The sequence below is a fragment of the Scomber scombrus genome, chromosome 16, assembly GCF_963691925.1.
Source record: "Scomber scombrus chromosome 16, fScoSco1.1, whole genome shotgun sequence".
In the NCBI taxonomy this organism is placed as follows: domain Eukaryota; kingdom Metazoa; phylum Chordata; class Actinopteri; order Scombriformes; family Scombridae; genus Scomber; species Scomber scombrus.
This window is the reverse complement of record NC_084985.1, coordinates 3,587,963-3,608,880: the sequence shown is the minus strand read 5'-3', so window position 1 is coordinate 3,608,880 and position 20,918 is coordinate 3,587,963. Positions and strand designations below refer to the sequence as shown.

The window sequence follows — 20,918 nt, the reverse complement described above, 5'->3', positions numbered from 1 at the left end:
TTTGTTTCTTTCTATTTGTGATTTATTTATTTAGATCCATGTACCTCAAGCTAAGATGAAGATGATCATTCACACATTTATTTCTTCTTTGTAAACTGTTATAACTTCATTTTCATCTGTATTTCACATCCTTGCATCATTTATAAGAGGTCCACAGTGTCATTGTCTTTAACACTGTCCTGAAAAAGTTCTCATGTCCGACCTGTATTGGTGACTTTTAAAAGGCCCACAATTCATTTAATAATTAAATTAAACACACATGTAATCACTTTTACAGATCTACACTTTGGACAACTTCAAGGAGCAGCTAAATGTGTGTGTGTGTTCAGTGAACTGTATCAGTCTCTGCAGTAGCTTCCAGCTGCAGCAGTCAGTTCAGTTTCTGTTCAGTCTGACTGAGGGAGGTTTTTGTACGACGCTTTTTCACTGTGTGAACACATACTGACTGTTGGGAATGTGGAAACTCTGACAGTAATAAACTGCTGCATCTTCAGCCTGAACTCCACTGATGGTCAGAGTGAAGTCAGAGTTTGATCCACTGCCTGTAAAACGACCTGGAATCCCTGATGCTAGAGTTTTAGTAATGTAAATGAGCAGTTTAGGAGTTTGTCCATCTCTCTGTTGGTACCAGTGTAAGTAGGTCCCACCATGAACATTCTGACTGACTCTACAACTGATAGTTACAGATCCTCCCAGAGTAGATCTCACTGCTGCAGACTGAGTCAATGTGTACTGACCTCTGGACTCTGAGGATACAGAGACAAAAACATAAAGCAGCATCATGGTTTTGTGGGCTTCATTTCAGAGGGACGGATGTTCATAGAGGAGAGGAGTTTGATTCTCTGGACTTTACCTGTGAAGCAGCAGCAGAGGAGAGTCCAGATGAGGACGGAGATCAAAGTCATGTTTTTGATGAGGAGTATTTCTGTGGCTTCTGTTGTCATGAAGGACAGCTGTCAGTCATCCAGTGTTCAACTCTCAGGACTATAAACTCTCCCAGAGCACTGGAGCATGGTGCTGCTGATGCAAAGTGGCTCTGTATGGAAATGCTCTGACTGACTCCAACAGGGACTTGGATTACTCTGATGATGCTGTTTAATCAATGGATCAATCAAGTTATTAGAGTATTGATTAGGATGTGTCAGTGAATCATTTAATGTCGTTTGGGCTTCATGTGAATTGACAGCTTCTTTTTTTTAGGATGTAATTTATTATACTTAAACATATTACCAGAAAAAAATTATATAAATTGAATTTAAAATGTATTAATGTGGAATAAAATGATGCAATCATGAAATTTGTCAATTTCTTAAGAAAATTACATTAAAAACATTAAAAACAAGAGATTTATTTTAATGAGTTTGTTTGTGTCAAAGTCAGAGAGCCGTGTCTCTCTACAGTGAGAGGTTTTTGTACGACGACTCAATGAGTTTGTATCACTGTGGTGGACTTTTGGTGGAGGAACCAGACTGGATGTTGGAAGTAAGTCAAATGTTTATATTATTTATCATTTAAGGAGTTGTTTTATTTGTATTACCTTTTTATGATTCTCTTTTTTTGTGTCCACTTTCATGTAAAACTATTTTTAGTAAATAACTTGCACTTAGAGGCAAAGACCACTTTTGCATTTAAAACTCAAAGACTCATTGTAAAGAAAATGAGACCTTAATTCTGGAAACAAAACATAATTTAAAACTTTAATAGTGAAGCTGCATTTTGAGAGCTTGTAGTTTTAGTTCAGTGTGTCAAAGTCCTAGAGCCGTGTCTCTCTACAGTGAGAGGTTTTTGTACGACGACTCAATGAGTTTGTATCACTGTGGTTGACTTTTGGTGGAGGAACCAGACTGGATGTTGGAAGTAAGTTTCTGTTCAAATACTAAATATAATATTGTGAAATTGCATTTAAATGTAAGTGTCTGAATGCTTACAGCATATAAATGTATAATTTTTATTTACAACACTTTTAATATAGATGTTTGTATTTCTCCTCCTTTATCATGGAGGATAACTCAGAGCAGCTTCACTAAACTTTTCTATTCACATTCCCGTCATACTGAAATTTAATAACTTGACGTGTAGAAAAGATGAAAATTTACCTTAATTTAAAAAATATTTTATGAGAATCATTTTTTATTTACGATGAGGTATTTTACTAGAGATTGAAATTTAAAGTTTGTTCGAAAATGTGCAACATTTCTGATCTCTATATTGTCTCAAATTTAGTTTGAAGTCATTTGAACAGTTTGCTAAGTGATGTTTGAAATCAGCTGGTGGTCAGTTCATCTTCTGTGTTTGGTGATGTTTCCTGTGAGTGTTTTAATTTAATGCTTTGTTAAAATGTTTGATCATTTTGAGGAGAAAGTTATGAAATGTTCTTGTTTTATTTGCAGTGTAGTTTGATATATTTCAGGTCAAACAGTATGATGAGTCTTTCTGTGCTGATCTGCATGAGAGGTTTCTTAAAGGGAAGTGAAACAATGTGTGAGTGAGTGACTGGTGGAGCAGAAAAGACATCTGATACAAACTCCTTAAAGGGGAAAATCCCCTCTCACACAGTAACAGTGTCTAACTGTCTGCTGTTTTACTGACAGTTGTGTGGTCCCTGTCCTCTAATGTGATTGGTGTCTCCTAGGTGATGTCCGTCCCACCCTGACGGTGCTGCCCCCCTCCAGTGAGGAGCTAGACCAGGAGCTGAAGCAGGGCAAGGCCACGCTTATATGTCTGGCCAACAAGGGCTTCCCCTCAGACTGGAGTCTGGCCTGGAAGGTGGACGGAAGCAGCAGCAGCAGCTTGGAGCAGAGCAGGAGCCCCGCGGTGCTGCAGAAGGACGGCCTCTACAGCTGGAGCAGCACCCTGAGGCTCACTGCAGACCAGTGGAGGAAGGTGGGCTCTGTGACCTGTGAGGCCACCCAGGGCTCCCAGACTCCACTCTCAGAGACACTGAGGAGAGACCAGTGTCCCCAGTCCTGATCTGACTCACTGGGACTCTGCTACTGGTTTTACTCTGCTACTGCTCTCACTCTGATGTCTTTAAATCTCTCTTTCTCTTTCTGTCTATTTCTCTCTTCACAATCATCACATTTCTCAAGTGTCTTTCTTTTTTTGCTTCAATAATGCTGATATTCTCTGTATGTTAAAACAATAAAGACATATTAATCAGATAATTTGTCTCAATGCATTATTGACAGAATTTGTATGTTTGTACTTTTGAGGCTGCATATGAACATTTAGCTAGAAATACACAAATAGTTTTAAAAAGGCAGGTTAATTAAGTTTGGCTAAATCAGTGTAGCAAGCCACTAAAAAAAAAAAAAATTAAAATTTCGAAGGTTAATTTGGACATCCAATTTGTTATTGACACTTATGCATGTGTTGTTTACATGATTCCTTACATGACGAAGGCAATGAGAATATTTCAACATTTATATTTTTTTAAATCCTACATCCCTTTGTGGACTGATCTCTGTGTCTTCCCTTCTTTTTGTTCAGTTCATCCGACCCATCAGTTTTTCTTTGAAGTTGTTGGTTACTTTCACTGGTTGAATGTTTGGCACTCTAGACTTTTTTTTTATTATGTTTGGCCTTCTTTGTAAAGAGCTCCTTTAAAGGGTCATAACAATCATCATTTTACACATAAACTATGGTATTTAAAAGAAAATGATTTGCAAAGTTAAAGATGAAATGAGAATATTTGAACAGAAGCAGTGAGTCGGTGCTACATGGTGTCCTTCACATGTGTCCTCTCTGTCCTGCTCTGTACTATAGTGTTCTGTATCACAGCATGTGGATGGAGGAGCAGAGGCAGGAAGCTCCTACAGAAATACAGAAGTGTATTTCAAGCATTATGGAATCTTATGTTCTCAGTGCAAAACTTCACATCACATTTCAAATACTTTAAAAAAATAACAAATACAATGTTTGAACTATCATTTACTGCAATGTAACTGTATTTTGTTCCTTCAGTTTCTATCAGGTCATCAGTACAAAGTTGTGACTGTGTTTGTACCACTGTGAGACCGATCATGAGAAACATTGTAATCATTATCTGTTAGACATGGTGATGAATATATGATTTTTTAATTGACTTTTTATTATGTTTGGCCTTCTTTGTAGAGAGCTCCTTTAGAGAGTCATAACAGTCATAATTCTTCAACTGTGTTTTATTCTGACTTTGAGTAAGACTCACTCTAACACGGTGATCCTGTTCTGACACTGTATCAACAAAATAATCTAATAAATTATACTTACTTTGAATAACTAAAAGTATAATTATATAATTATTGCTGTAATAAGTGATGTCTTTCATATCAAACCTCTGTTGTTTTTGGTCTGAGTGCAGCTGTTGAGTCAGATCAGTTCCTCTCCAGCTGAGGGAGGTTTTTGTACGACGTTGTATCACTGTGTGATCGGGTAGCTTTGATACTGCTGACAATAATAGACTCCTGAATCTTCAGTCTGAACTCCATGGATGGTCAGAGTGAAATCAGTCCCAGATCCACCTCCACTAAAACGATCTGAAACTCCAGACTGACGGCTTGTAGTTGAATAAATCAGGAGTTTAGGAGCTTCTCCAGGTTTCTGAAGATACCAGTGGAGGTAGCTAGTACTAACAGTTGAACTAGCTTTACATGTGATGGTGACAGACTGTCCTGGAGCAGCAGAGTGAGATCCAGGAGACTGAGTCATGATGATTTCTCCTGATGAACCTGGAAAACATGAAAAAGAGGAGAAGGCTTATTGAGACAAATCCAGCTTGGAGAAAGATGATCAACATGAAAACAGAAGAGTATCATTTCTTTAACACGGAGAATAGATGGAAGAAGGTAAATGCTGCTTGTTTCAGTGTTTCTCCATCACAGCAGAACATCATTTTGGTGAACCTGGCTGCCTTCTGAAGCCAAGTTTTCAGCAGAGAGTCTCACCCTGAACAAGGAGCCCCAGGGTGCCCAGCAGTAGAGTCAGTGACATCATCTTTGTGCTGGCGGCGTGTCAGTGGCTCTGAAAGGTCTGGACAGCCACTGATCAACACTGGCCTCTTAACGGCTGGGAGCAGAGAGGCAGGACAAATATGCAAACATACAGAGTCAGTCAACTGGAGCTGTCCTCAACATATCATGCTGTTTCCCCCTCACTGCTGGGACAACTCAACATTTAAATCATTCTCATGTAGATTAGGAAACTAAACATGTCACTTTTGGTCCTTTAGTCCTCAACAATTAAATACTGACTTCGAATAATCTGATTAGTGTGAACAGCATCCTTTGAGGAGACAGTGATAGAGAGATGGTTCATCCAATCACCTGCTAAGTATGATTTCAACATGCCTGCCCTTTTCTAAACAAAGTAAATTTCTCAGACAGTTCTCTGCACCAAATCATCGGTTCAAATCAGCTATTCTTACTTGAGCCAAAGCTTCCTTTCTCATCTGCAGCATGTGCAGAATGCAGCAGAGAGGATTTTAACTGACTCAAGGAAACATGATCATATCACCCCCCTCTTGGCCTCTCTTCACTGGTTACCAGTTTATTGTGGAAATGTTCTTAAATGTTTGCTCAACACATTCAAGACTAAACAGGGTCTTGCTCCAGAATACATGTCTGAACTGTTCACCCCTTATGAACCAAATAACCATCTGTGATCCTCTGGTAAGGACCTCCTGGCTTTCCCAGATCAAGTTTGGTAACTAGGGCTGACAGAGACTTTGCTGTTAAGGCCCACACCTCTGAAACGCTTCACCAGTGGAACTCAGGAGCAGCACCTCAGTTTCAACATCCAAGTTTCTTCTTAAAGCACATTTGTACAGACAGGCTTTTCCTTCTCTCAACCTCTAGTCTGCAGGTATTTATTTTATCACTTTGTACTTGGTCTCTGAGTGATTTTTGTTGCTTGTTGTTTTGCCTTTATTTTTCCGATGATGCACTGAGATCCTCTTTCCTCCTCCACTCTCTATCTGTTCATATCCATTAATCATTAATGTATTTCACTAACTGTACTTCTTCTCCAGAGTGTTTTTTTTAGCTTTCTCTTCTCACAGGTTCCTGTGGAGGACTGTCCTGTAAAGATGAAGACCCTGTCCTCTATCATCCTCTTTCTCTCTCCCTCGCTCTCTTTGCAGAGATAATTTGCTCTTTGTGTGTCACAGTGTTAAACTGGTTCAGTCCTTATTCTTTAATATAATTAATATCCTTTAATAGCCACATTAATTTGATTTTTATATTCATAGAGAATATGTAAATCGCAAAATAATCTAAATATTCTTCATAAACCTTTTGCCCAAAAACAATTTGTCCATCTCGTCTTGAATGGATTGTGGTAAAAAAACTACATTAAATATTACAGATAACAAGCCCCAGTGCCTGTGGACATTCATGTTTCATATATTGTGAGTTTGTTGTATGTGTGGACATCAGTAGAGCTGACTCTGATAGATGTTGTTGTGGTTTTAATAGTCTGACTGGGCTTCTTCACTGATGATGATACAGACACTATGAACATCATAAATCGTCTGTGTGTGTGTGTGTGTGTGAGTGTGTGTGTGTGTGTGTGTGTGTGTGTGTGTGTGTGTGTGTGTGTGTGTGTGTGTGTGTGTGTGTGTGTGTGTGTGTGTGTGTGTTCAGTGAACTGTATCAGTCTCTGCAGTAGCTTCCAGCTGCAGCAGTCAGTTCAGTTTCTGTTCAGTCTGACTGAGGGAGGTTTTTGTACGACGCTTTTTCACTGTGTGAATGTACATCCAGTACTGAAAGTGAATTCACTCTGACAGTAGTAAACTGTTGCATCTTCAGCCTGAACTCCACTGATGGTCAGAGTGAAGTCAGAGTTTGATCCACTGCCTGTAAAACGACCTGGAATCCCTGATGCTCGAGTGGTAGCAGTGTAAATGAGGAGTTTAGGAGTTTCTCCATCTCTCTGTTGGTACCAGGATAAGTGGTTACCACCATGAACATTCTGACTGGTCCTACAGCTGATGGTTGCAGATCCTCCCAGAGTAGATCTCACTGCTGCAGGCTGAGTTGCTGTGCACTGGCCTCTGGACTCTGAGGATACAGAGACAAAAACATGAAGCAGCATCATGGTTTTGTGGGCTTCATTTCAGAGGGACGGATATTCATAGAGGAGATGAGTTTGATTCTCTGGACTTTACCTGTGAAGCAGCAGCAGAGGAGAGTCCAGATGAGGACGGAGATCAAAGTCATGTTTTTGATGAGGAGGATTTCTGTGGCTTCTGTTGTCATGAAGGACAGCTGTCAGTCATCCAGTGTTCAACTCTCAGGACTATAAACTCTCCCAGAGCACTGGAGCATGGTGCTGCTGATGCAAAGTGGCTCTCTATGGAAATGCTCTGACTGACTCCAACAGGGACTTGGATTACTCTGATGATGCTGTTTAATATATGGATCAATCAAGTTATTAGAGTATTGATTAACTGTGTCAGGGATCATTTTAAGTATGTTTAGTTTGATGACTGCAGACACATTGTCTTTCAGTACATCTTCTGTCTGATTTAATTTAATGTTGAAAAGATCAATTTTAGTTTCAGACTAGTTTTACAATATATATGTAAAAAAACTTATTAACTGTTAAAATAATGATAAGAATCGGATATCACAAAAATAAATATAGTTTTTTTTAAGAGCAAGAAATGTTTATATAGAGTTTGTTTGTGTCAAAGTCAGAGAGCCGTGTCTCTCTACAGTGAGAGGTTTTTGTACGACGACTCAATGAGTTTGTATCACTGTGGTACACGTTCGGTGGAGGAACCAGACTGGAGGTTAACTGTAAGTACCTTTAACTCTTATATAAACTCAGATTCATCACTTATTCTATTTTCAGTTAATACATTCTGAAATATTTTGGATTGTAGTTTTATAAATGTAATATTTTTGCAGTGATCACTACAGGCTTCACTGTAATACAGATGAAAATCCATCGAACTAAAAACTGCTTAGCTACACAGAATTTTGAATTCAGAGAGTTTCTATATTGTTATCATTTTTAATGTTCTTTAAAGTATATCTGCATGTTGAACACAATATTTTGACTTGTAATTTTGTTCTCATTAACTGGAAACATTTCATGTGTTTTACTCAGTCTTCCTGTCAAATAAATTAATGTAATGATAATTAGTATTCTCACTATAGACAATGAATACCATAACAACTTTTGAGGTAATTTAAGCACATGCTTATTTAGAAGCATTAACTTTGTAACCTGAAAAAGTATTTCAGCAGTTCAAATATTTGTCCATACTGCAGTCTGTCTGTTTTGATACTTCAGTATTGACAAATGTGTAAATGGGAGGGGGTACAACTCACAAACTCACAAAACTCGCACATACTCAAGTAAAAGTGTTTAATTCCTCCTTTAACATATAACATTAAATGGTTTAACACTGATGTTTAAGTCTATTACTTCAACTAAAGTAGGAGTTTTCAGTTTGAAATGTTTTATCTTTAGTACTGAAACCTGTCTGTTGTCATGGTTCATCAGTGATGCTTGTCTGTTTCCATGGTTACTGAGCTCAAAGAGGGAAGTGAAACACTGAAGACCAGTTTCATCCAATCTGAGAAAAAGCAACAGAACCAGCAGCCTCCTCTGCTGCAACCAACAGGGTGGAGTGTATTTTCTCTTTTATGAACTTTCTTCATGTTGTCTCTCTGTCTCCTCCTCCAGTGGGTCGAGTCGCCCCAACCCTGATGGTGCTGCCCCCCTCCAGTGAGGAGCTAAAGCAGGGCAAGGCCACGCTCATGTGTCTGGCCAACAAGGGCTTCCCCTCAGACTGGAGTCTGGCCTGGAAGGTGGACGGCAGCAGCAGCAGCAACAGCTTGGAGCAGAGCAGGAGCCCCGCGGTGCTGCAGAAGGACGGCCACTACAGCTGGAGCAGCACCCTGAGGCTCACTGCAGACCAGTGGAGGAAGGTGGGCTCTGTGACCTGTGAGGCCACCCAGGGCTCCCAGACTCCACTCTCAGAGACACTGAGGAGAGACCAGTGTCCCCAGTCCTGATATGACTCACTGGGACTCTGCTACTGGTTTTACTCTGCTAATGCTCTCACTCTGATCTCTGCAACTATTTCTCCTTGTGTTCTTTTCTCATGGTGTGTTTCAACATTGTCTTCATGCTTGTTGTATTGTTAACATTTTAAAACAATAAATATTACATTAAATCAGCATTTTCCATCTCACATTATTTTATTAAGGTGATATGTCTCATGAGTTAATTTCTTTGCTGTATTTTTCACAAATTTCAAAAATTCGATTCATGTCACAAAAGTAGCGTCGTAGTCAAATTAATCTATCTTAACAAGAGGAGTTATTTTTCTATAAACCCTGCAAAATAATTAAATGAATACAGATGACAGCAATCTCAAACATGACTTGTCTTGAATCATTACTGATTATAAACTTAATGAATTGGAGGTAATGATTTTATGATATACACTATGATGTTGTCTGCATACAGGATGATTTTATGATGGGAGTATACATCAGATATCTAAGATACTGATGTATTTATTATTCTCAGCAACCACAGTTTCAATTTTAAAAAAAAAGAAAAAGCGTAGACACAGGGGAAGATCCAACAAGTGACTATTTGTAACTAAGATGGCATGAATGGAATTTAATTTAATTTAATTTAAATTACTTATTGTCCACCTAAGTGATAATTTGTGTTCGGTTTCCTCCAATACATTAAAAATGCAAACAATACACATCATATCATAAGGACATTACAAACATACACCAACACTACACAACATTAAAAAAGAAAAAAACTAAACAAAACATACAACTGACAATTGTGCAAAGGGGCAGGACAACAGCAGCAGCCATTGTAATAAGTTAAAACCTATTAAAGGTTGTTTTTAATAATAATAATAATAATAGTTATCATTAAAAAAAATGCATTCTTGAGTTCATTATTGACTCACTTTACATACAGTGCCTGTGTGGCATGAGGGATAAAATACCTCTAATACATGTTCCTGCTCACCCTCAGGGCTCTGAATTGACAGCCGGATGGGAGCAACTCAAACTCTACGTTTAGTGGGTGAGAAACATCTCCAGATATGAGTCTGGCCTTCCTGAGTACTGCTGTATTAAATATAGCAAAGAATTGTTTGTTGTGACTGGCCAATCACATTCCCTGCAATATGAACAATTCTTGAAAGCTTGTTTCTGTTTTTCACGCTCAAGTTATCATACCAAGTAATAATATTAAATATAAAATGCTTTAAACCAGGCTGCTGTATGCCATCTCAAGTATGTGTTGAACACCAAAGCTCTTCAGTTTCCTGATTAAAAATTGTCACTTAGTTGGCTCTCTTAATAATACTCTGAGTTTTCATTCAAACTGAGAGTCTGATCAATTATTGTGCATAAGTACTTCATGTTCTACTACCTCCACAGGCTGGTTGATAAAGAAGTTGATCAAGTAGTTTTAAAAAGGCAGGTTAATGAAGTTTGGCTAAATCAGTGTAGCAAGCCACTTAAAAAAGAAAAAAATGTTTGAAGGTACATTTGGACATCCAATTTGTTATTGATGCCTATGCGTGTGTTGGTTACATAATTTCTTGTATGTCGAAGGCAAAAGGGGAGATTGGACTGTTGCAAGCTAATTCCCAAAGAGAAGCATTAAATGATGGGAATGTTTGTGCAAAAAGGCATTGAGATTTTTAGGCAGTGTTTATCTACATAACTAAGTCCAACACTAAAATAATTGTTAAGTCTTTTTCAGTCTTTCGCCAACAATTTCAAACAGACACATATGTACTGGTTTTAAATTAAAAATACAGTCATGTAAGAGTCAGAATTTATCATAGTGATATCTGATTAATAATGATTAATTTAACATCTGTGAGCTCTTTCAGTAGGACTGTATGTATTTAAATATAAGATTAATTTTTTTGCATGTTTTTTTTTTACTGATTATTGATCAAATTGGAGGTTTGCAACAGTGAAAATGATCAAACCCATTAAAGAAACAACAGTTCATTTCCCCGTAAAGATCTTTAAATGCCATTCTTCCACTGCTGAACAGTCTGCCTCAGTTTTAAGTTGGACTTGTCTTCTTGTTGTTTGAGCAGTTGGAGGGTGACAGAGAAACACTGCAGATCCTTCTGCTGCTGCATGCTGACAGAAAAAGACATTTTTATGATTGAAACTGTTTCACACTTTATATCTTCACATCAGTATTTCAATAATTCAAAACATTGCTAAATGAAAAACATTGTGAAAGTGAAATGCTCTGACTTAATAACACAATCATCATATTCTCAATGTTTTTATTTCTCGGCCAAATGTTGATGCCTTCTGTAAATGATAAAGATGTTTTCATCAAATAATGTATCCAAACATATTGTTATACTACTATCTGCTATCACATGTTACTGTTTTAAATTACTCTTCTGACTTTGAGTTTAGGATTTTATCATTTAATTTCACCACTTTGCACAAATACAGTACTTTTAAAGCTTGTCAAAGTGAAAGATGAAAATAGAATATTTTAATAAATCCTACAACCTTTATGGACTGGTCTGTGTGTCTTACCTTCATTTTGTTCAGTTTATCCGACCCATCAGTTTTTGTTTGAAGTTATTTACTTTCTTAATACACTGGTTGAGTGTTGGGCACGCTAGACTTTTTTATTATGTTTGGCCTTCTTTGTAGAGAGCTCCTTTAGAGGGTCATAACAGTCATAATTCTTCAACTGTGTTTGATTCTGACTTTGAGTAAGACTCACTCTAACACAGTGATCCTGTTCTGACACTGTATCAACAAAATAATCTAATAAATTATACTTACTTTGGATAACTAAAAGTATAATTATATAATTATTGATGTAATAAGTGATTTCTTTCATATCAAACCTCTGTTGTTTTTGGTCTTAGTGCAGCTGTTGAGTCAGATCAGTTCCTCTTCAGCTGAGGGAGGTTTTTGTACGACGTTGTATCACTGTGTGAACTGCCAGCTGTGACTCTGCTGACAATAATAGACTCCTGCATCTTCAGTCTGAACTCTACTGATGGTCAGAGAGTAGTCACTGTCTGATCCACTTCCACTAAAACGATCTGAAACTCCAGACTGAAGGCTTGTAGTTGAATAAATCAGGAGTTTAGGAGCTTCTCCAGGTTTCTGAAGATACCAGTGGAGGTAGCTAGTACTAACAGTTGAACTTGCTTTACATCTGATGGAGACAGTCTGTTCTGGAACAGCAGACTGAGATCCAGGAGACTGAGTCATGATGATATCTCCTGATGAACCTGGAAAACATGAAAAAGAGGAGAAGGCTTATTGAGACAAATCCAGCTTGGAGAAAGATGATCAACATGACAACAGAAGAGTATCATTTCTTTAACATGGAGAATAGATGGAAGAAAGTAAATGCTGCTTGTTTCAGTGTTTCTCCATCACAGCAGAACATCATTGTGGTGAACCTGGTTGCATCCTGAAGCCAAGTTTTCAGCAGAGAGTCTCACCCTGAACAAGGAGCCCCAGGGTGCCCAGCAGTAGAGTCAGTGACATCATCATTGTGCTGGCGGCGTGTCAGTGGCTCTGAAAGGTCTGGACAGCCACTGATCAACACTGGCCTCTTAACGGCTGGGAGCAGAGAGGCAGGACAGATATGCAAACACACAGAGTCAGTCAACTGGAGCTGTCCTCAACATATCATGCCGTTTTCCCCAAAAAAGCTTTGACTATTTAAACAACTGCAGACATAATGTAGTATAAAAAACATGAGGTACAGAACTGTATTTGGCTTCAATCAAGCAGGTACAGAAAGTTGATTCTGTTTGAGAAAATGTTTGTTTGGCTTTAATTTTTAAAACAGGCATTTAGAAAAAAGGCCCAAAATGAGAATGTCAACAACTCTTTTGGGAGATTATCTGCTAAATCTACTAAAATCTATTGAATGTCTCTTGAGAGGAAGGGTCGGATAAAGGAGTTCATACCTGTAAATATATTTAATAAGGATATTGATTTAGACTGTAGATGAGAACAATATATTTTCTTTAATTTAGTTTATCAAGGGGATCTATTTTAATTTAAAACCTTCATTTTAATTGTGTTTCTACACTTAAGATGGAAGAGAGTGTAGACATTTAAGTTGCCGTATCACAGTAAGGACTGAAAAAAGGGAGGATGAAGGTTTAGAGATGTATAATCAAATATCATAAAGGTAATTTTATGGAGGTATCAGTCTGAGCATATGTCTGAGACGCTGATGCATTTTCTTCCTTCTTATTAACGTTTTCAGATGTTTCTATTTCATCATCTTTTAAATCTACCATCAGTAACGTAGGAGTCTCTTCTGAACTGATATTAGTCTTTACCAACATGTGAAGTGTTTGATTGACTTCTGTTTCTTTCTAATTGTGATTTGTTATTTAACTTAGATCCATGTACCTCAAGCTAAGATGAAAATGGTCATTCACACATTTATTTCGTCCATGTAAACTGTTATAACTTCATTTTCATTTGTGTTTTACTTCCCTGGATCATTTATAAGTGGTCCACAGTGTCATTGTCTGGTCTTTAACACGGTCTTGAAAAATTCTCATGTCCCACCTGTATTGGTGACTTTTACAGGCCCACAATTCATGTAATAATTAAATTAAACACACATGTAATCACATTTACAGCTCTACACTGTGGACAACTTCAAGGAGCAGCTGAATGTGTGTGTGTTCAGTGAACTGTATCAGTCTCTGCAGTAGCTTCCAGCTGCAGCAGTGAGTTCAGTTTCTGTTTAGTCTGACTGAGGGAGGTTTTTGTACGACGCTTTTTCACTGTGTGAACACCCACTGACTGTTGGGATAGTGGAGACTCTGACAGTAATAAACTGCTGCATCTTCAGCCTGAACTCCACTGATGGTCAGAGTGAAGTCAGAGTTTGATCCACTGCCTGTAAAACGCCCTGGAATACCTGATTCTCGAGTGGTAGTATACTTAATGAGAAGTTTAGGAGTTTCTCCATCTCTCTGTTGGTACCAGGCTAAACTGTTTGAATCATAAATATTCTGACTGGTCCGACAGTTGATGGGTGCAGATCCTCCCAGAGCAGATCTCACTGCTGCAGGCTGAGTCACTGTGATCTGGCCTCTGGACTCTGAGGATACAGAGACAAAAACATAAAGCAGCATCATGGTTTTGTGGGCTTCATTTCAGAGGGACGGATGTTCATAGAGGAGAGGAGTTTGATTCTCTGGACTTTACCTGTGAAGCAGCAGCAGAGGAGAGTCCAGATGAGGACGGAGATCAAAGTCATGTTTTTGATGAGGAGGATTTCTGTGGCTTCTGTTGTCATGAAGGACAGCTGTCAGTCATCCAGTGTTCAACTCTCAGGACTATAAACTCTCCCAGAGCACTGGAGCATGGTGCTGCTGATGCAAAGTGGCTCTCTATGGAAATGCTCTGACTGACTCCAACAGGGACTTGGATTACTCTGATGATGCTGTTTAATCAATGGATCAATCAATTGATCTGAATATTGATTAGGATGTGTCAGTGATTCATTTAATGCGGTTTGGACTTCATGTGATTTGACAAGTTTTATTCTAAATTGTAATTCATTACATTTAAAAATGTTACCATAAAATAATATAATTTGAATTTAATATTCATAATTTATTAAATAAAAAGATACAGTCATGAAATTGTGTCACTCTGTTGTTGTCAGTTTTATCTAAGAAATATTTTAAACAATAAACTAATTTTAATGAGTTTGTTTGTGTCAAAGTCAGAGAGCCGTGTCTCTCTACAGTGAGAGGTTTTTGTACGACGACTCAATGAGTTTGTATCACTGTGGTTGACTTTTGGTGGAGGAACCAGACTGGATGTTGGAAGTAAGTTTCTGTTCAAATACTAAATATAATATTGTAAAGTTGTGTTTAAAATTCAGTGTTTGAATGCTTACAGCAGATAAAAATATCATTTTTATTAACAGCACTTTTAATATTCTTGTTTATATTTCACCTCCTTTAACATGGAGGATAGCTAAGAGCAGCTTCACTAAACTTTTTCTATTCACATTGCCGTCATACTGAAATTTAATAACTTGACTTGTAGAAAATATGAAAATTTAAATTCATTTTAAAATAATTATCTAAGAGTCATTTTTAATTTTAAGATTACAATTGTTTACTCTCAATTAAAAAATAATTTGTTCAAATAAAATTGAGCAGAGTGATGATAAAAATGTACGAAATCTACATTGGTAATTTTAGTTTGAAGTCATTTGAACGGTTTGCTAAGTGATGTTTGAAATCAGCTGGTGGTCAGTTCATCTTCTGTGTTTGGTTATGTTTCCAGTGAGTGTTGTAATGTAACGCTTTGTTTAAATTTTAGATGATTTTGAGACGAAAGTTATGAAATATTCTAGTTTTATTTGCAGTGTAGTTTGATATATTTCAGGTCAAACAGTACGATGAGTCTTTCTGTGCTGATCTGCATGAGAGGTTTCTTAAAGGGAAGTGAAACAATGTGTGAGTGAGTGACTGGTGGAGCAGAAAAGACATCTGACACAAACTCCTTAAAGGGGAAAATCAACTCTCACACAGTAACGGTGTCTAACTGTCTGCTGTTTTACTGACAGTTGTGTGGTCCCTGTCCTCTAATGTGATTGGTGTCTCCTAGGTGATGTCCGTCCCACCCTGACGGTGCTGCCCCCCTCCAGTGAGGAGCTGGACCCGGAGCTGAAGCAGGGCAAGGCCACGCTTATATGTCTGGCCAACAAGGGCTTCCCCTCAGACTGGAGTCTGGCCTGGAAGGTGGACGGCAGCAGCAGCAGCAGCTTGGAGCAGAGCAGGAGCCCCGCGGTGCTGCAGAAGGACGGCCTCTACAGCTGGAGCAGCACCCTGAGGCTCACTGCAGACCAGTGGAGGAAGGTGGGCTCTGTGACCTGTGAGGCCACCCAGGGCTCCCAGACTCCACTCTCAGAGACACTGAGGAGAGACCAGTGTCCCCAGTCCTGATCTGACTCACTGGGACTCTGCTACTGCTCTCACTCTGATGTCTTTAAATCTCTCTGTCTCTTTCTGTCTATTTCTCTCTTCACAATCATCACATTTCTCAAGTGTCTTTCTTTTTTTGCTTCAATAATGCTGATATTCTCTGTATGTTAAAACAATAAAGACATATTAATCAGATAATTTGTCTCAATGCATTATTGACAGAATGTGTATGTTTGTACTTTTGAGGCTGCATATGAACATTTAGCTAGAAATACACAAATAGTTTTAAAAAGGCAGGTTAATTAAGTTTGGCTAAATCAGTGTAACAAGCCACTAAAAAAAAATAAAATTAAAATTTCGAAGGTTAATTTGGACATGTATTGACACTTATGCATGTGTTGTTTACATGATTCCTTACATGACGAAGGCAATGAGAATATTTCAACATTTATATTTTTTTAAATCCTACATCCCTTTGTGGACTGATCTGTGTGTCTTCCCTTCTTTTTGTTCAGTTCATCCGACCCATCAGTTTTTGTTTGAAGTTGTTATTTACTTTCTTAATACACTGGTTGAATGTTTGGCACTCTAGACTTTTTTTATTATGTTTGGCCTTCTTTGTAATGAGCTCCTTTAAAGGGGCATAACAGTCATCATTTTACACATAAACTATGGTATTTAAAAGAAAAAAGATGTGCAAAGTTAAAGATGAACTGAGAATATTTTAACAGAAGCAGTGAGTCAGTGCTACATGGTGTCCTTCACATGTGTCCTCTCTGTCCTGCTCTGTACTATATTGTTCTGTATCACAGCATGTGGATGGAGGAGCAGAGACAGGAAGCTCCTACTGAAATACAGAAGTGTATTTCAAGCATTATGTAATCTGATGTTCTCAATGTAAAACTTTAAATCACATTTAATACATTTTAATATAATAACAAATACAAGTTTTGCATTTTTCTTTCATTTACTGCAATGTAACTATATTTTGTTCCTTCAGTTTCTATCAGGTCATCAGTACAAAGTTGTGACTGTGTTTGTACCACTGTGAGACCGATCATGAGAAATATTGTAATCATTATCTGTTAGACATGATGAAAAATATATGATTTTCTAAATGCTTAATCTGAAAGTTGTGTGTGTGTGTGTGTGTGTGTGTGTGTGTGTGTGTGTGTGTGTGTGTGTGTGTGTGTGTGTGTGTGTGTGTGTGTGTGTGTGTGTGTGTGTGTGTGTGTGTGTGTGTTCAGTGAGCTGTATCAGTCTCTGCAGTAGCTTCCAGCTGCAGCAGTCAGTTCAATTTCTGTTCAGTCTGACTGAGGGAGGTTTTTGTACGACACTTTTTCACTGTGTGAACACACACTGCCTGTAAAACGACCTGGAATCCCTGAATCTCTATAAGTAGACCTATTAATAAGACATTTTGGAGTTTCTCCATCTCTCTGTTGGTACCAGGCCAAATAATGGTAGTTACTCCCAAAATGAACATTCTGACTGACTGTACAGCTGATGGTTGCAGGTCCTCCCAGAGCAGATCTCACTGCTGCAGGCTGAGTCAATGTGATCTGGCCTCTGGACTCTGAGGATACAGAGACAAAAACAGCATCATGGTTTTGTGGGCTTCATTTCAGAGGGACGGATGTTCATAGAGGAGAGGAGTTTGATTCTCTGGACTTTACCTGTGAAGCAGCAGCAGAGAAGAGTCCAGATGAGGACGGAGATCAAAGTCATGTTTTTGATGAGGAGGATTTCTGTGGCTTCTGTTGTCATGAAGGACAGCTGTCAGTCATCCAGTGTTCAACTCTCAGGACTATAAACTCTCCCAGAGCACTGGAGCATGGTGCTGCTGATGCAAAGTGGCTCTCTATGGAAATGCTCTAACTGACTTTATAAGTATTTGAATTACTCTCAGCCTGTTTAGTCAATGGATCAATAAATGTGTCAGAATACTACATAAAATGACTCAATATTATTTGTATTTAATTTCAAGATTTTTTTTATTTTTTTTGGACAACCACTCAATGAGTTTCATCACTGTGGTGGTCTATTGGCAGAACAACACTGGATTTGCAAAGAAGTAATTTTGCCAATTAAAACTTTAATGTGTTTAAATGTCATTAAATGTTTCCAATGAATGAAAATATCCTGAATTTTCATGACTTCATTTTTTCCTGTTTTAATTCCACTGCTTTAATCGAAGCTTGTGCAGTTTCAGGAGCGGGAACACACCCCAATTACACCCCTTCCGGCTCCTATATAAACCAGCCTAACCCCTCTTTCGCTCTCGTATTTCGAGTTTCCCCCCCCCCCCCCCCCACCCCTCTTCCTGTTATTCTCTCTTTTCTAATAGGTTCCAAGGGGGTCCTCGTTGCCCGGGCGCAGCAGCGGATCCTTCATACGGCCTCCCCACACCGCATCAAGAGCACAAACGATTCATTCAAATCTTGTTAATAAATTGTCAAACGTATCTCATTGGAGGTGTGGTCCTTGCTCGTGAATCATGGAGTTGAAGTAAGACCAGCTTCATTAAATAGATATTTGTACGTTATTGTGAAACTGTAATGGGAATAGCTCCAAATTAAGAAAATATGAAGAAAAAAAATTGTACATTTGAAATGTTGTCAAATCTTTGATCAACTTATTGTAATTAGTTTCTTACTATGAGATAATATTTTATGTGAGATTTATATTTTTTGAAGGTGGGATTAAAGATCATGAAAGTTTCTGATAGTAATTTGTGTCTTCATATTTTCTTTTAACAGGATATAATTGAGATGTGTTCCACCCAGACGGAGGTCAAAGGTCATAACCAAGAAATTTGTTATCAACAGTTTCCAGACAATCTCTCTCCTCATTGTTAAATCAATGTGTCTGTAAATGTGTCTTAAAAAACCAAGGTTTTTTAAGTACTTAAAAAACCTTGGTTCAAACCATAACAGGGTAAGAACGGACGATGAAAAGCTGTGATGGAAGAACCACTTCACTGATTTCCACAAAGACAATCATTGTCCCGAAACTGTTTTCATTAAGATATTTTCATATTTTTACTTTCTTCCTAAAAGTGGGAATGTGTGAGATATTTAATCCACTTAATGAAAACTGAGTGTGTGAGATAGTGTAACATGTGTTCAGTGAACTGTATCAGTCTCTGCAGTAGCTTCCAGCTGCAGCAGTCAGTTCAGTTTCTGTTCAGTCTGACTGAGGGAGGTTTTTGTACGACGCTTTTTCACTGTGTGAACATATGCTGGCTGTTGATAACATGTTTACTCTGACAGTAATAAACTGCTGCATCTTCAGCCTGAACTCCACTGATGGTCAGAGTGAAGTCAGAGTTTGATCCAATGCCTGTAAAACGACCTGGAATCCCTGATGCTCGTTGAGTAGCCCTGTTAATCAGCTGTTTAGTAGCTTCTCCATTTCTCTTTTGGTACCAGGCTAACTCGTGGTAACCATTATAAAATATAACATCCTGACTGACTGTACAGCTGATGGTTGCAGGTCCTCCCAGAGCAGATCTCACTGCTGCAGGCTGAGTCACTGTGATCTGGCCTCTGGACTCTGAGGATACAGAGACAAAAACATAAAGCAGCATCATGGTTTTGTGGGCTTCATTTCGGAGGGACGGATGTTCATAGAGGAGAGGAGTTTGATTCTCTGGACTTTACCTGTGAAGCAGCAGCAGAGGAGAGTCCAGATGAGGACGGAGACCAAAGTCATGTTTTTGATGAGGAGGATTTCTGTGGCTTCTGTTGTCATGAAGGACAGCTGTCAGTCATCCAGTGTTCAACTCTCAGGACTATAAACTCTCCCAGAGCACTGGAGCATGGTGCTGCTGATGCAAAGTGGCTCTCTATGGAAATGCTCTGACTGATTTACAGAATCATCACGTTTTCAAGTGTATAATTTTTTGCTTACTGTAATGTTGATACCATCTGTAAATAATAAAGATCTATCCATCAAATAATGAGTCCAAACATATTGTTACACTAATATCTGCTGTCACATGTTACTGTGTTAAATGAGTCTTCAAACACTGAGTTTGTCTCTAGAGAATTTCAGAAGGATTTTATCAGTTCATGTCACTATTACATACTCCCCCCTGCTGGATAGGATTGGTATAGCATGCATTTCCTTTTTATAATGTTCTGTGTTTTCTCCTAAGTCCTGATCCAGTCTGATTGAGGAAGGATCAATCTAGAGGGGGAAAAAATTTGGCTCACACTTTCTTCCACTTCCCAGCATTGGCAGCAGCAGTTTCTGTTTTTTAACCATGTTTTAGTTCTTTATATTTGTTAGTTTTCTGTCTGTTTGGTGGGTCTGGTAGTCCTGTTTTCTGAATTTTAGTGTGTTTGTGGATTTATGTTGGAGGGGAGAGCCCAGATCCTTTGACCCTTTGTGGACTGCTCTTTGTGTCTTCTCTTTTTTTGTTCAGTTTGGCCGACCCATCAGTTTTTGTTATAAGTTGTTGGTTACTTTCTTAATAAATTGGTTGAATGTTTGACACTTTTGACTCGTTCATTATTTTTGGCCTTCTTTGTAATGAGCTCCTTTAGAGGGTTATAATAGTCATAATTTTACACACAAATGATGGTATTTTTTTAAATGATTGACAAGGACAGAAAACTAGCTGACTGGATAAAACACAATTCTGAATGCAGTCTGAACTAATGAGGGAATGGAGAACAGGTGACTAGACACAAGTGCAGGCTCGGAGTGACTGGCTGGGAAAGACACTAGGAGCAGAGCAGGGCTGATGAACATGATGCAGGGCAGGCGTGCAGGGAAAGTGTGGAGGGAAAAGCTGAACAGAGACACTCACAACACACACAGACAGACTGGAAGACAGAGAAAAGACCAACTAATAAAGTCTGCTAAAGTAATACTTCAGTCTTTCTATAAAAGTCCAACTCAAAATAAGACCTCTCCCACACAGTCAAGCCTTCACTAAAAAAGTCTGAGGACATCTGTTGGA

The 20,918-nt window shown here is 38.4% G+C and overlaps 7 gene segments (V, D, J or C); 3 read left to right on the top strand and 4 right to left on the bottom strand.

The window, feature by feature from the left end:
- Window positions 1-423: 423 nt before the first annotated feature.
- LOC133996862 (Ig kappa chain V region 120-like) lies at window positions 424-945 on the bottom strand. The segment is given in 2 exon segments: window positions 424-746; window positions 854-945. Coding segments are annotated over 2 exon segments (414 nt in total).
- Window positions 946-1,448: 503 nt separating this feature from the next.
- On the top strand, window positions 1,449-2,958 carry LOC133997054 (Ig kappa-b4 chain C region-like; the record flags this gene model as incomplete). The annotated part of the segment is given in 2 exon segments: window positions 1,449-1,482; window positions 2,633-2,958. Coding segments are annotated over 2 exon segments (360 nt in total), but the record flags the coding sequence as incomplete, so codon positions are not given.
- A 1,437-nt stretch (window positions 2,959-4,395) lies between these two features.
- On the bottom strand, window positions 4,396-4,971 carry LOC133997051 (immunoglobulin kappa variable 3-20-like). The segment is given in 2 exon segments: window positions 4,396-4,706; window positions 4,923-4,971. Coding segments are annotated over 2 exon segments (360 nt in total).
- Window positions 4,972-6,854: 1,883 nt separating this feature from the next.
- Window positions 6,855-9,002, top strand: LOC133996861 (Ig kappa-b4 chain C region-like). The segment is given in 3 exon segments: window positions 6,855-6,865; window positions 7,741-7,775; window positions 8,671-9,002. Coding segments are annotated over 3 exon segments (378 nt in total).
- A 2,946-nt stretch (window positions 9,003-11,948) lies between these two features.
- On the bottom strand, window positions 11,949-12,527 carry LOC133996026 (immunoglobulin kappa variable 1-39-like). The segment is given in 2 exon segments: window positions 11,949-12,259; window positions 12,476-12,527. Coding segments are annotated over 2 exon segments (363 nt in total).
- A 1,256-nt stretch (window positions 12,528-13,783) lies between these two features.
- On the bottom strand, window positions 13,784-14,265 carry LOC133996858 (Ig kappa chain V region 3381-like). The segment is given in 2 exon segments: window positions 13,784-14,106; window positions 14,214-14,265. Coding segments are annotated over 2 exon segments (375 nt in total).
- Window positions 14,266-14,814: 549 nt separating this feature from the next.
- On the top strand, window positions 14,815-16,030 carry LOC133996335 (Ig kappa-b4 chain C region-like; the record flags this gene model as incomplete). The annotated part of the segment is given in 2 exon segments: window positions 14,815-14,842; window positions 15,633-16,030. Coding segments are annotated over 2 exon segments (366 nt in total), but the record flags the coding sequence as incomplete, so codon positions are not given.
- Window positions 16,031-20,918: the final 4,888 nt, after the last annotated feature.